At 43.2% G+C, this 15,078-nt stretch overlaps 1 protein-coding gene across 1 annotated transcript in view; it reads right to left on the bottom strand.

The window, feature by feature from the left end:
• Nucleotides 1-1,134: 1,134 nt before the first annotated feature.
• ARHGAP28 (Rho GTPase activating protein 28) overlaps nt 1,135-15,078 on the bottom strand; it is a 70,687-nt gene continuing 56,743 nt past the window's right edge. The window contains exons 14-17 of the mRNA XM_023514422.1: nt 13,402-13,458; nt 11,272-11,396; nt 3,761-3,825; nt 1,135-1,582 (exon numbers count right to left, since the gene is read on the bottom strand). Of these exons, the coding sequence (XP_023370190.1) occupies nt 1,488-1,582; nt 3,761-3,825; nt 11,272-11,396; nt 13,402-13,458 (342 nt within the window). The 3' untranslated portion in view covers nt 1,135-1,487. The remainder of the gene's footprint in view (nt 1,583-3,760; nt 3,826-11,271; nt 11,397-13,401; nt 13,459-15,078) is intronic.

The raw sequence follows: 15,078 nt of genomic DNA, 5'->3' as shown, positions 1-15,078 counted from the left end.
CAAAACCACAATTATCTACATGTTGAATCTAAGCAATGTTTTGCGTAGACATCAAAGCATAATCTGGCATATAAGAGATTTTTTTCTACATATAGACTTAAAATGTCATCACATTATGTTTTGAGACTTGCTAAGTAGACAAAAAGACGTATTCTGGATTTGTGAGCAACTTTTTCTGTTGTTTAAATCACAAGAGAATCATTTGGGCCTTGGATCTCATTAAATGTCACATAATCTTATCAACATCTCAGATCTGTGGATTCCAAGCTGAAGTATACATCAAGTGTAAATGAGAACTCTGTCACTCCTTCTAACTAAGGAGCTGTAGTCCCAATCCCTCAGCACTTTTTGGATTTGCTCTAAATTAGAAATGTGAGGTCTATGTGTTCTGGCTAATTGCAGGTCTAGAAAATGTCTCTGCAGGGTTTGACAGTGACCTGGTTTCAGCTTATCCAAAATGCATCTGATTTTAAAGCCTGACACTAATCCACAGCGGTTAGCCATCTGGATTTATGGACAAAAGCTTGGATATAACAGTATTTTTCAGTACTCTTGGATTAAGAACAGTTCTGCTTTTTAAAATTGGGGCTGAAGAAGTAAATATTCTACAGTTGTGAAATACACACACAAAATATGACACATTTGATGGGAAAGGAAATCTGTGCCTGGCAGATGGAAAGACAGTCATTGAGCCCCACAGCCAGGAGGAGAAAACAGGAGCTCTGTGAAGGCTGACTGCAGTGGAGGTCAGGAGGACATGGGGCACCCTCTGTCAAACCGAGCTTCACCGGAAGGACCTGTGCTCATGTGAGAGTAGGTTTTTAAGAATACCAATTTTCGGTAGGTGACGGAGACAAGTCCATTTGCACCGGAATGCTCGTAGTTGTAACAACGTATGATGTACACCGTTTTCTTTAAACGGAAGTTCTTCCTCCTCTAATTCAGGAGTGAGAGCATAAATGCTGTCTGTTTCACTCTAGAAACTGTCTGGTTCTCTTTGGAAAGCAGATCCAGATTATTTTGCAGGGGAGAAGTTAAGGCTACTCTGGCATTCTTGCTCAAAAAGGTCAATATATGCATATAACATAAGCATAAAAAAGGGCCTCTTTCACCTCTAGTGTTCACAGCACTGGCTATAGAAAGAAGCACTGCTGATCCCCATATATATGGGGCCAAGTTCATTTCTGCTAGGAAGTCAAAATACTAGAAATGATTAGAGTTCCATGTTCTAGACTGGCCTTTCTTTTGGAAAGACCAAGTCCTCTTTCCTTTTCTTTTATCAAAGAAAGGTCACAAGGAAACTTCAGTTGAAATGGAGAACCACGGTGCTCCCGTTCTATAGCTCATGCTGGCGACGCCCACCACGCAGGGCCAGAAACACGGAGAGGGCTGTGAGGACAAACAGGCCAAACCAGTGCTGTCTTCTCCCCACTAAACGGAGGAGCTGCCGGCGCATGATCCATAACAGCGGCCACCGTGCGGGGGTTTCAGAGACTTGCCTGGGGCTTAATCACCCATTCTGCCTGAGGATTGACGTGATATACATCCAATACATAAGCGTCTGGATCCAAGCAATGCTGTCCTAAAAGAAAGACAAAAATCAATATGTTGAAGAATGTATTTCACTTTGTGCTTACACATGAGCACCCAAGTTTCTTTAAAACATTTTTTTCTTTTAGTTTTTTATTTCAAGAAATAAGGGGTACAAGCGTTTTTTGTTGAATGCTAATCACGCTGAACTCAGAGCTTTCAGGCAGGGTACCCATCACCAGAACAGCATCCATTGTACTCATAATGAAGTCTTCCTCCCCGCCCTCCCTCCCTTCCCCTTTCTTTCTTCAGGACTGTGAAGTATAGGCACTTCAGATAAATCTTGCATAAATGTGAAAAAAAAAAAAAAACAGGCATACCAACCAGAGGCAAATTGTTTCCCTAGCTTCACTATATCAGTTAGAAAAATATGGCAAGAACTGTTTTGGGTACAAACTCATCGCATCAATGCAAAGACATCCTCGAACGGTTTTACAGATAGTAACCTGACCAGGGCTTAGAGATGACCCAAGTCAAACTCATTTTAGGAATGGTTATGTATTTTTTTTTTCTTTACTATGGATGAAATCATCTAGGCAGGAGATCCAAAATGTTAACAACAAAAAGACCATTCCAGAGGACAAGTGTATTTCGAAAGCCTTCATGTACAAGTGCACTTGAAATGTAAAGTCTCAAACAAAACTACCAAGGTTTGCTTGCTTGATTTATTAATTTATCAAAAATAAATCTTGTAACTATATGCCAGGCCCTATTCTGGGGGCCAGGGCTACAGTAATGTATCAGACAGTCAAAAACATTCTCCGGGGACTAAAGGCAACTAACAAATACTCAAGTACGATATAAACTAAGTCCAGCGGTGATAAGGATGGTAGAAAAAGCAAAGCCTGGAAGGCACATGAGGAAGCAGGGGAGGTCTCACCGAGAAGGTGACCTACTGACAGAGACCTAGAAGAGGAAAGGGAATGAGAAATGGGGATATCTGGAGGCAGAGCATTCTGGGGAAAAGAGCACATGCAAAGGCCCTGAGGCCTAATGTGCCTGGTGGCTGGGTCTGGAGGTGTGGGGTCTGAGAGCCAAATGTGCTTGCTTGTTGGGTGTGGATGTGGGGTCTGAGAGCCAAATGTGCCCAGTGGCTGGGTGTGGAGGTGGGATATGAGAGTGCCATCCGCGCAAAGGGGGGTTTAGGAAGAGCAGTGCACTGAGGGAGCTAAGTGTAAAGAAGAGGGAGGCCCATGGACTCAACCCTACAGCTGCCCAACGTGAGAGGCTGAGAGGACAAGAAGCAATGGGCGTGAATGGCTCCCATGGAACAGTAGTGAAGTGGAACAAAGGCAGAGCTTGGGGTGTCCTCAAAACTAGAGAGAAGGAAGTTGTTTCATAAAGAGGGGAGCGATCCGCTCAGGCAGCTCTAAAGACAGCTGAACGGCAGGATTTTACAAGGTGGGAGCCGCTGGGTGACCTCAACGAGAAAGATTCTGGCCGAGTGTGAAGAGGGGAATCTCGGCTGGAGTGATTTATGAAGAGAGCCCAGAAAGTGGAGTGTACACAACTGAGTCAAGTTTCTGCTTCAGAGTGAAAGAGAGAATTGGGAGTAGACTGGAAGGGGGTCAGGAGAGAGTTTTGTAAAGATGGGAGAAATTACCAGAATTCGTTTTGCAGATGAAAACACTGCAGTTCAGAGAGAAATGGAGGGAGCAGAGGCCCTGTCTGGGCAGGGGAGGTGTGAGGGGAGGCAGGGCCCTGGTACGAGCGAGGGGAGGGCAGGGGCTGGGAGGGCTTTCATAGATGGGGAGAGCTGTCTCGCACTCCTCCCCCACCCCTTGGCAGGGATACAGGAAGAATGAACTTGGGGTGATGGTAAAAGTAGAGAAAGTAAAGAAAAAGGCTGGCGCACTTCTGGACGTTCTCCTAACGGCCTCTGCTTTGGTTCGCGTCTGTCTCTGGGAAGATAATTTCCAACTTAACGGTCACACTGAAAAGGCCCCACAGTCTACTCCATTACACTAAAATATTCTCATTTAAGTTTTGAAAATATTTCAGAATAGTTATGTAACTGTTCTTATCTCAAATTAAAAATATCTGAAACTTAACTGATTCGTGAATTATGCAAGAAATGTGTAAAATATGTACAGTATTTTTAATAATAGAAGCATATTTATTTTCGGGTAAGCAGAAAATTTAGGAGTAGAAGCTACCACAGAAGGCTTACCTATATTTCCTCCAATTTCATAAAGCCTTTGGTTCTGAATTTTAATACAGTCTGATGGACCATGACTAAAACAAAAGAGAAGGCATGTCATTTTAATCCTCTTTCATGATCTGACAACAACTCATTCTGCCTTGATGAAATACCCTCCACAAAACCTTATTATGACTGAAGTGAGGATAAGCACATTGTCTTTCCTGTTTACCACAGGTAAGAAGCTGAGGTCGAGAGGACGGGACTGTTCCAACTGACCTGGGATGCTGCAGGGCCCATTCAGGCCACGCCATCAGCTCCGTCTTACTTACTCATCAAGGCCGGCTGAAGATCAGCTGGGTGTTTTTTTGTTTATTTGTTTTGTTTTTTAAAGAGATAAGGTCTCACTCTGTTACCCGGGCTGCAGTGCACTGGCCTAACAATAATTCATTGCTGTCTCCAATTCCTGGGCTCAAGTGATCTTCCTGCCTCAGCCTCCCAAATAGCTAGAGCTGTGTTTGGCTAACTTTTCCGTAACTTTTTTGCAGAGACAGGGTTTTGCTATGCTGCCCAGGCTGGTCTCGAACTCAGGGATTCAAACAATCCTCCAGCCTCAGCCTCAGCCTCCCAAGTGTCAGGATCACAGGCTGAGCCACTGCACCTGGCCAACAGCCGCATGTTTAATATTGCCTTGTCATTGGACACATTACCCCTAGGTTTCTTTCTGCATTTGCCAAAAAATTGAGCTCCTCAGCTCCTGCTAGATTTCTAAGCTTGCCTACTGCTTTGCAAACTGGCCGAGGCTGACTTCATCTCAAGTCTATGCTCTACAATAAAAGCAAATCAGAGAAAACAATTGGCCAATTGAATTTGTCCACCCCAGACTAGAAGGCTGGGGTAAGAGAGGCCATGACTAATTTCCATTCCAATTCAGGAACGACTTTCATCTTGGGTCTTCAAAAAGGTTGTGAGGAAGAAGCATGTGTGCCCCCCTTTTCTATTCTTCTTTTTTGAATGTTTACCATTATTTTATTATTTTTTAAGTTCAATATACAAATATCCATTGTATACTGTTACCAATTAGAGAATTAAAGTTAACATGACAATACAAAAAATGAAATACAGATATAGTATTTTATAGGGTGAGTAACCTATTCTTTTTTTTTTTTTTTTTTAGTTTTTTTGAACCAGATTACATTGCTTGCATTTGTTAGGTAAAGCCCCTCTTATAATTGTGTTCCTCCCCCTAAAGGTGTGTCATTCACCGTTTTTAAACAAACTTAATTTTAGAATGCTTTCAGATGTACAGAAAAATTATGAAGATCATTCAGGTCGTTTCCATACACCCCACACCTTGTTCCTCCTATCGTAAACATCTGACATTAATGCGGTACATTTGTTAGAACTGATAAACCAGCATTGTTATCATTATTAGTAAGTAAAGTCTGCACGTTATGTGATTACTTTCATTTTTACCTAATGTCCATTTTCTGTTCAAAGGCTCCATCCAGGGATGCCACATTTAGTAACCACAGCAGGTTGAACAGTAGCCCCTGAAATTACACCCACCTGGAAGTTCATAACTTGGCTGTATTTTGAAATGGGGTATTTGTCATTTGTTAAGTATCCCGAGATGAAATCATCCTGGATTTGGGGGTTACTTAAGATGAGTACAGGTGATGATATGGTGGAGGGAAAGATTAGAGTGATGAGTCTTCAAGTCACAGAATGCCAAGGTCCCCAGCAACCACCAGGAGCTACAAGACAGCCACGGAGATCCTCCTGATATAGGACCAGTGGCGTCCCAGCCAGCTGTGGAGCTGGGGGTGGACCAGCTGCTTCTGCCTTGGCGATGTTGGTGCAGTGGCAGCAAGCAGCGGAACCAGCGGGCTGCGGGGCAAGCAGGGGGGCCCTGCAGGAGGCTCCAGTAGCCAGAAGGGCCAGACAATTTCTGGGGAGACACCAACACCTCAGGCTGAACAGAAACCCCCCATTTTCTAGGCCTGGTCAATTTCACGTAAGTTTCCTAGGCCTGGGAATTAAAGGCATTGTGGCCATTCATTCCTGTCCCGGACATATCCCAGACACTGCTAAATGTAACTACATAGCGTTCTAGACATACTAAATGTAACTAGTGAGTGTCCCAAATACATCACAGAGAGTCCCAGACATGCTAAATGTAACTATAGAGCCCCCCACGCCCCCCATGTGACTATACAGACCCCTAGACAAGGAGCCCAGAGGAGACAGACAGACAGGGAGAGAGAGCACCTTTCTCTCCTGACTGGAGTTTTCCTGCTCTGCCAGGAGCGCTGGCACTTCTGTATTCTTTCCTGTAAATAAATCCTGTCTTACCACTGACCTGTGGTCCGCAGATTTATTCTTCAAATCACTGAGACCAAGAACCCAACTGAAGACAGAATTCTGGCATCACTCCCTCCAAGCTTCCAGAAGGATCCCACCCCCACCAAAACCGCTATTTCAGACTTCCAGTCCCCTGAACTGTGAGAGGACACATTTCCATGGGTTTCAGCTGCCCAGTTTGTGTACTGAGATCGCTCATGTGTTCAGCTGCACCTAGTCGTGTGTCCTGAGACGGCTCTGGGCTGCCACGTGTCTCACAGTGGCCTTGGTTTTGGTGACCTGGATAGTTCTGAGGAGCACTGCTCAGGTATTCTGTAGGAAGTTCTCATTTGGGGTTTGTCTGATGTTCTTCTCGTGCATAGGTTGGAGTTATGTGGGAGGAGGACCACAGAGACAATTTTCATCATGTCTTTTCAAAGGCACAAACTATCATCAGGACTTGCCATTGGGAGTGTTAACCCTGACCACCCGGCTGAGGTTGGATTTCTCTAATAGACACGTATGTTTCCCCTTTTTACATACTGTGCCACACAAGGATGTCACTCTGCACAGGCCACCTGTAAAGAGCGGGGGTCCCACCACCATTTAAAAATGTAAGCCCGGTGTGGTGGCTTGTGCCTACAATTCTAGCATCTGGGGGCTGAGGCAGGAGGACTGCTTGAGGCCAAAAACTAAGACCAGCAACATGGTGAGACTTTGTTCCCACAAAAATATAAAATAGAAAACAGTAGCTGAGGCAGCAGAATTGCTTAAGCCCAGGAATTTGAGGTTGTGTTGAGCTCTATGACAAAGCCACTGCAGTCCAGCCCAGACAACAGAGCAAAACCTTGTCTCAGAAAAAAGGCAATTGTCTCAAGTGTGTCCTCTACATACACTGAGTTCCAAATATTACTAAGACGGTACAATTTTTGCTTTACCATCAAATGTGATTTAAGATACAAATGCAAAGTAAGATAGTTTGTTATATTTAGATAGTTTGTTATATTTGTTTTTTTTTTTTGCAGTTTTTGGCCAGGGCTGGGTTTGAACCCACCACCTCCGGTATATGGGGCCAGCGCCCTACTCCTCTGAGCCACAGGCACTGCCCTTTTCTTTTCTTTTTTTAAATAGTACCTTGAGTTCCCGTTTTACTTTTTTCCTGATATTCCAAGGCTTGTTGTCATCTCCTTTCTGTTTAGAGAACTCTCTCCAGCCAGTCTCTATAGGTAGTTTTGTTGGCAGCAAATTTTCTTAGTTTTCCTTCATCTGAGAATGTCTGTCTCTTCCTTCCATTCTCGAAAAGTATTTCTGCTGAATACAGAAGTCACAGTTGACAGTTCTTTTCTTTCAGTACTTGAAAAATGTTGTATTATTGCCTTCTGCTCTTCATGGTTCCAGATGGGAAGTTTACTGTAATCTGAATTTCTCTGGATGCTGTCTTTGTCTTTAATATTTACAGGTTTAATTATACTATTTGGGGCATGGATTTCCCACGTGGGTTTGCTTAGCTTCTCGATTATGTTGGTTTATGTTTTTTCCTGACTTGGTTAAGGTTTTAGTCATTAGTTATTCAAATTTGTCTTCAGTCTCACTCCGAATTTCCTCTCCTTGAGGGCCCTGATATGAAATTTAGCTCCCTTGTTACGGCCCACAGATCCCTGAGGCCGTGTCCATTGATCAAGTGTAGGTTCTTTCTGTTGTTCAGGATATTCCATTGATATGTCTGAAGTTTGCTAATTTTGTCCTCTGTTTTCTCTACCCCCCTACCGTGCCTGTTCAGCAAGCTTTGTATTTTGATTTCTGCATTTTTCAGTTCTATGGTTTCGGTTGGGTTCTTTTCTATAATACCATGAGATTTCACACTTTTTCATTTGTTTCAGAATTCGTATTTGCTTATGGAAACTTTTTTCGTGTGATGGTTGCTGCAAAATCCTTGTCAGATAATTCTAACGTCTGATTCAGATTAGTATCGGCCTCTGTGGATTGTCTTGTCTCATTCATACTCTGAGGATTCTGCAGTGAGTGACTATACATTGTACCATGGACAGACATCTTAGCTATCATGAGACTGTGGGTTTTATTTCCTCTCCATTTCAGGGCATGCAGGGCTCCTGCTGAGGCTCAGTGCATAGTCATGCTTCTTGCTAGGCCCTGGTGAAAAGGGGGCACCAGCTGGGGCTGCCTCACTGCCTTCAGCCGGGGGCATGACATCAGCTCCCTGCTGGGCTCTGCTGCCACCAGGTTGGGGAAATAGAGGCTGATTGTCACTGTTGTGTTGCTGCAGGGTGAGGACGAAGCTCATCTCCTCACTGGGTCCCACTGATCACAGAAGAGAGGAGGGAAGGAAGCAGCGTCAGCTGTTACTGCCTCCTGCCACCACTTCCACTCCATAGTGTCAGGAGTTAGCTGGATACTTGACTCCTTGCAGAGCCTGCCTGATCCTGGGGGGTGGGGGGAAGGAGGGAAGCTCCACCTTGTTCGGTTTTGTTCATGGGGGTGGAAGCTCAGCTTGCAGTAACAACCTGTCCCGTACCGCCTCACTGCTGCTCAGTGTCACTGCCACTGGGTGGAGGTGGAGACTCAGCTCACCGAGTAGGACCCTGCAATCACCACCTGGTGCTCCTGGGAACCAGATGGCAGACACATTCCCTGCTTGGTCCCCCTGAAAACATGGGGCTATTTTTTTTCCTGTTGGTATTTGGTTGGAGCAAGGAATTAATTGTCACAAAGGTCTGTGTGGTTAGGCCACCCCTTTTTCTAACCTTTGGCTAGTGGGAACAGACTTTTCCAGAGCTAGCTCTTAAGTCACTTTGTCCCCTGGGATAAGTGGGAGGGGACAAGGAAGGTCCCAAATCTTAGCTGCATCATTTCTCAGGGTCTCTTCTTCTTCTCAGAGTCTTCCTCTGCTTTTTGTTGTGTCAGCTTGAGGTCTTTTAGTTTGTATGAGGGAGGACCTAGAAAGACTAGGACTCTCCCACACCCCACCCTTCTTTTTTTAACTTAAGGAGCTATGAGCAGGTGGCCAGAGAACAAGCCTCTGGTGAAATAGGCAAACTTGGGACCAGTTTACATTTTAACTGAAGTAGAATAGTTAGTTCTATTTTACCACAGTTCTAACGAGTAAAGGGAGCAGGCAGGGCAAGATCTCTCTCATTGCTACAAAGGATTTGGGTCTATCTGCCAAGTCATTGGTTCTAATTTATTTTTATTAGAAACAATTTCTTTCAACAAAAGGTCTGCTAGAGAGTACAGAGCCAGTTTCACAACACATGTGACTAAGAATCTACTGGATCCCTCAATTGGTACTTCAAGGCCTTATACGACTGCCCATGGTGACTACCCGTATGTACAGTACCACAGGTGACCAGGTCAGCAGCAGAAGCGGTGTGTGGAGAGAGCTCTGCTGGCCACTGTTCTCAGTTTACTCTCCTTATCCTAATTTACAAAGGTCAGATATATGTAAACATCCATATATACACATCTATATTACACAAAGTGCACAAATCATAAGTATACAACTCGATGAGTTTTAACAAAGTGAACATGCTATGTAAACCAGCCCCTGCATCTAAAGATATAATAATAATGATAACCTCAGGAATTAGACACCATGCTTTCTGTTCCTGGCAGAAAAATTAACATCCTAAATTTTAATGCTGTAGATTAATTTTACTGGCTACTCTTGTTTTTTCCTTTAATTGAAGTGATTATAGATTTACACATAGTTGCTGTAAAAAATAATACAAAGAGATTCTTTGAGGCTGGGCACGGTGGCTTATGCCTGTAATCTTAGCACTCTGGGAGGCTGAGTGGATTGCTTGAGCTCAGGAATTCGAGACCAGCCTGAACAAGAACGAGATTCTGTCTCTAAAAATTAGCTGGGCATTGTGGTGGGCACCTGTAACCCCAGCTACTTGGGAGGCTGAGGCAAGAGGATGTCTTGAGCCCAAGAGTTTGAGGTTGCTGTGAGCTATGATGCCATAGCACTCTACTGGGGACAATAAAGTGAGACTCTGTCTCAAAAAAAAAAAAAGGAAAGAAAAAGAGATTCTTTGTACTCTTTGCCCAGCTTTCCCTCATGGTTAACATTCTGCAGAACTATAGCATAATGTCACAATCAGGATACTGACATCGAGACGGTCACAGTCCACTTAACCTTCCTCAGATTTCCCCAGTTTTACGTGCACTCACAGGTGTGGATTCAGTATAGTCACACAGAAGCTCATTGATCCATCACCACAGTCACGATTCCTACCATCTCCAAGGTCCTTTTGTAATCAACACCTGTCTCCTTGCTGAATAATCCCTCCCAACCTCTGGCAGCTGGTCTATTCTCCATTTATACCACGCTGCCACTTCAGAACTGATATGTAAATGGAATCACGCAAGGTGTGAACTTGCATTTACTTTCCGGGCTCAGCAAGGCTACTCTCTCTTCATATGATTAGAAAGCTTCTTTTAAAGGCTGCCCATCAGTTTTACTAGACACCATCAAACTATACCTGTTCTTCAATGATTAAATCTAAATAAGCACTTCTCAAAGCAAATGTTCATCCTTAGACAAAATTATTACGATTCATGCCCTTCTAAGGTAACTACGGTGGATATACAAAGAGAATTTTTGCATATCCTAAGAATGGCTAAAGGGAAGCAATAATTATTTTGTCCCCTTAACTACATAAACTCTATCTGATAGCAGAGTGGTAAAACCCAAGGAAGCCTGGAAAAAGGATATTCCTGGAAGTCTATCAAGATAGCTACAAAATTAACTTGTTATATCTTTTGTTCTAGTAAAAGGTAAGACTCTTTTATTGAATAAAAGAACTTCCCAAGACATATAATACCTATTAAAATTTCCACTTGTAGAAATTCCTTTAAAAAACAACTTTTGTTTGGCGGCACCTGTGGCTCAAAGGAGTAGGGCGTTGGCCCCATATGCCGAAGGTGGTGGGTTCAAACCCAGCCCCAGCCAAAAACTGCAAAAAAAAAAAAAAAAAAAAAACCACAAAAAACCTTTGTTATTTGTAATTCTATTTCTACTAATTTCTTTCTATACTTTTTACTCTAGTAATCTACTGATAAAGTTTCCAAAGTAACAGGCTCTAACTTTTCATAAGTCCAAATTTGTAAACTCCTGGAAAGTTACTGGTCTGAAGGTGCGTCTTCCCCTTCAGAGACTCCCACTCACACGTGCTCACCTGTTCTCATACTGAAACTTGGCCAGTATGTCTTTGGCTTTGGTTTGACTGTTGAGCTGAATGGCCATGGACACCTTGGAGAGAAGTGGAGCGTGGACACGGATGACTCCCTCCGGCACGTCAGACTGCCAATGAGGAGAAATTTGGTACATTCTGTCAAGCTGGGGTGAATGTCAGCTCAATGATGCACTTAAGTGATACAAAAATCAGCGGTGCTCTGAGCTCAGAAAACACGTAAACATGACCCGTATTTAACCAGAACAAAACGCTGCTTTCCTCCCATTGTTCCTGGAGACTCACTTATGGCTAGACCCACCTGGGATGTTACTGTTGCTACAGGATTAGGCCTTGCTAGAATGCCTTGGAATCATGAAAGGGATAAAACTAGGTTATGACAGAAATCAAATGTTTGTGTCAATGTACTTATTGAACTAAGTCCTAAATGAGTCTACTTAAGCAGAATTTTTTTTTTTTTTTTTTTATCCAGAGTCTCAAGCTGTTGCCGTGGGTAGAATGCCGTGGCATCACAGCTCACAGCAACTTCCAACCCCTGGACTCAAGTGATTCTCCTGCCTCTGCCTCCCAAGTAACTGGGACTACAGGCGCCCGCCACAACACCTGGCTATTCTTTGGTTGTAGTTGTCATTGTTGTTTGGCAGGCCTGGGCTGGATTCGAACTCGCCAGCTCTGGTGTATGTGGCTGGTGCCTTAGCTGCTTAAACTACAGGCGTGGAACCAAATATCCCCTTTCTTTAATTAGTGGCCATCAATGTCCATCCCAGACTGAATTCCACATGGGCACTTGAAACATGCTGCTGCCAAGTGTGACAAGACTGAGCAGAACCCAGCGTGGGCCACTGCTGGGAAGACAGTGACTTTGCTTTTCCAAGACTTGGCCTGGGGACCTCCAACCATGCTTTCACCTAAATGGAATATTCTTTTTTTTTTCTTTTAGTCTAACTGGGATAAAACTAAATGGGATATTTAAAAGAATGATGCTGTCTGATTAATAGAAATTTCTGTTTTGGGACTGGAAAATTCCTTTTGCTCAAAATTTTGAATATTTTAATCTTTTACTTAATTCTGAATTTAGGAGGAGAACAGACAAATTTCTATTTGTTTGAGAATGTGGTTACTCCTTAGGCAATCATTTTAAATCTGTACTTTCTTAAAAAATAATGCTGTCGCAATGTAAGGATTATGTGAACTGACGCCACACATAACCTAGAATGACTGTGTCTCCCAGAAAGAGGTTGTGACCTTATTTGGAAATAGGGTCACTGAAGGTATAATTAGGTAAGAGGAAGTCAAACTGGAGGTCAAAGGGCGGGCCCTTCAGCCAGTGGCTGGAGTCCTTTTAAGAGAAATGACACAGAGACAGACACACAAGAGAGACAAGCATCTAACAATGGAGGCAGAGATTAGGGTGACACATCCACCCGCTGAGAAACGCCCAGCACCACGGGCACCCCACAGGCTCCGAGAGGGGCCAGAAACAGGCCTGGGAAGGACCCGACCCTGCCGAGCAGCTGTGAGGGAATAACTTGTCATTGTTTTAAGCCACTCTTTTTATGGAAACTTACTATGTCAGGCCTAATACAAAATTTTTGAAAAGCCGCATTTCTTATAGCACTTACCTAATATTACCAGAACCATGAGAACCCATCAGGGGAGAGATTCTGAGGGGCTTGGGTTTGGGAGGGGGCAGAGCCCCTGGTTCATTGCAGTCAAGATTGTACTCCTAAAATACTCCTTTGATCATCTCATGTCCCTCCCCTCCTAGAAGTTTCTAGAACAGTGGTTCTCAACCTACCTAATGCTGTGGCCCTTTAATACAGTTCCTGTGGGTTGAGAACTGTTATTCTAGAAGGTAAATGCCTTGGTTTTAACATTATTGGACCTATGGTCATAACAATCGCTTCCACCCTAGAACTTTCTACAGCTGTGTGCAGGATTCCTGAGCACACATTTGGAGTCATCCCTCCTCGAGTCCCTGTACCACGCTGAAAATGTCAAGTTTGCAGGATAGACTGTGACCCCAACTGTACATGGGCTTGTGGATGTGGAACCCAGAGACTACCACGTGGGGAGTTGGTAGTTAAGAGAGAAAGGAATCATTTGTTTTCTTACCATTCTTCTCGAAGAGTGTGATTTTTGTAGTACCTTTGAAGTCTTGGGGCTTGTAATCTAAAGGAAACACATTTAGTCTTTAGGATTAATGTTGAGAAGAGCAAGTGTATCCTGCTTTTGGAAGTGTAAATTGGTGTGATTTTTATGGAAAACACTGTATGGGGATATTTATCAAATATATTTATATTTATGCACTTTGACCCAACAATTTCATATCTATAAATTTATCCTAGAAATATATTCATTTTCAAAAAATTATACATATATATTATTTATTTCCTGAAGCAGACATTGTAATAGCACAAGATTGCACACAATCTAACTATTGGACAATATGAGATTACTCAAACAAATTACTGGGTGTCTATGGAATATCATAGAGATAAGCAGGTTCTATAGACTGATATGCAATAATCTTGATGATTTCTGTGTCAGTAAAGCAGGATGCAGGACGGTGCCTCCGGCACACTACATTCCTGTGACAAGCGGGAGGATCATCTATGAGCAATGAACCTCCCGTCTGAGGTTCCTGTGCACACAGTCCCATTACTGGTGACATTACTGTCCCCAAAAGAGGAAGCCAGAGTTGTTTAATTTTTATTCTGCAGTCTTTCCTAACTTTGAATGAACTATTGCAATTAACATTAAGAATGAAAACCACTGTATAGCTCAATAAAACTAAAGGAAGACTAATTTCTGTATCAAGTGTTTCTTCCATAGTACTTAGAACCTTTGACGTCTATCTTGCTTCTATTTACAATTAAAACATTAAAATAAACGACATTCATATATAGTAGTTTACAGTTTAGAAAGTACTTTACGCATACCTTATGCGATTCAATCCAAATGACAACTCTATGAAATAGATATATCATTACTTTCCCCCCAAATTTATACAATAAGAACACAGAAGCTCAAAGAATGAAATCGAATCTGCCCAGGCTCATATGGCTAGTCACTGGCAAAGGAAGACTTGACCCGGGCTCCACTCCACACATACCATGCTCAGGCCATTGAAGTTTTCTAGGTGAAAGTAACAGTAAGACACTCCAAGGCTCTGCCCCTCCATGAAAGATACAAAGGGGCAAAAACTAGCAGTGTTGACTTTTTCGGAGAATTCTGGTTACTAACTCAGAGGCTGCAAGCAGGGGATGCGTAGGTAAGAGAAACAGCCGTGTGGTGTACCATTTTAACGTATGTTTTACCCATCCGGTGATAGCCTTGAAAATCACAGCCTGAATTCCCAGCACAGGCACCACAGGGAGGGAGCAGACTAGACCTTACTCACAAAGAATTCTCATTATTTGTTCTCACCTACCCTATGGCTTGCCTTTATCTTGCCTAACTTGGAATTTGACCAGTGCTAACAGTGTGTTAAAAATACTCATAGGAAGAGCCGGGCAAATGGCTCACGCCTGTAATCTTAGCACTCCGGAGGTTGGGCAGGTGGATCAATTGAGCTCAGTTTGAGACCAGCCTGAGCAAGAGAGACCTATCTCTACTAAAAATACAAAAACCAGCTGGGAATACAGGTGAGTACCTATAGTCCTAGCTACTTGGGAAGGTGAGGCAGGAGGATGTCTAGAGCCCAAGAGTTTGAGGTTGTTGTGAGCTATGATGATGCCATGACACTCCACCCAGGCTGACAGAGTGAGATTCTGTCTCAAAAAAAAAAAA

Source organism: Otolemur garnettii, unplaced genomic scaffold (genome assembly GCF_000181295.1).
Source record: "Otolemur garnettii isolate 467f Iridium unplaced genomic scaffold, OtoGar3 scaffold00053, whole genome shotgun sequence".
Classification (NCBI taxonomy): Eukaryota; Metazoa; Chordata; class Mammalia; order Primates; family Galagidae; genus Otolemur; species Otolemur garnettii.
This window is presented reverse-complemented; position numbering and strand designations above follow the sequence as displayed.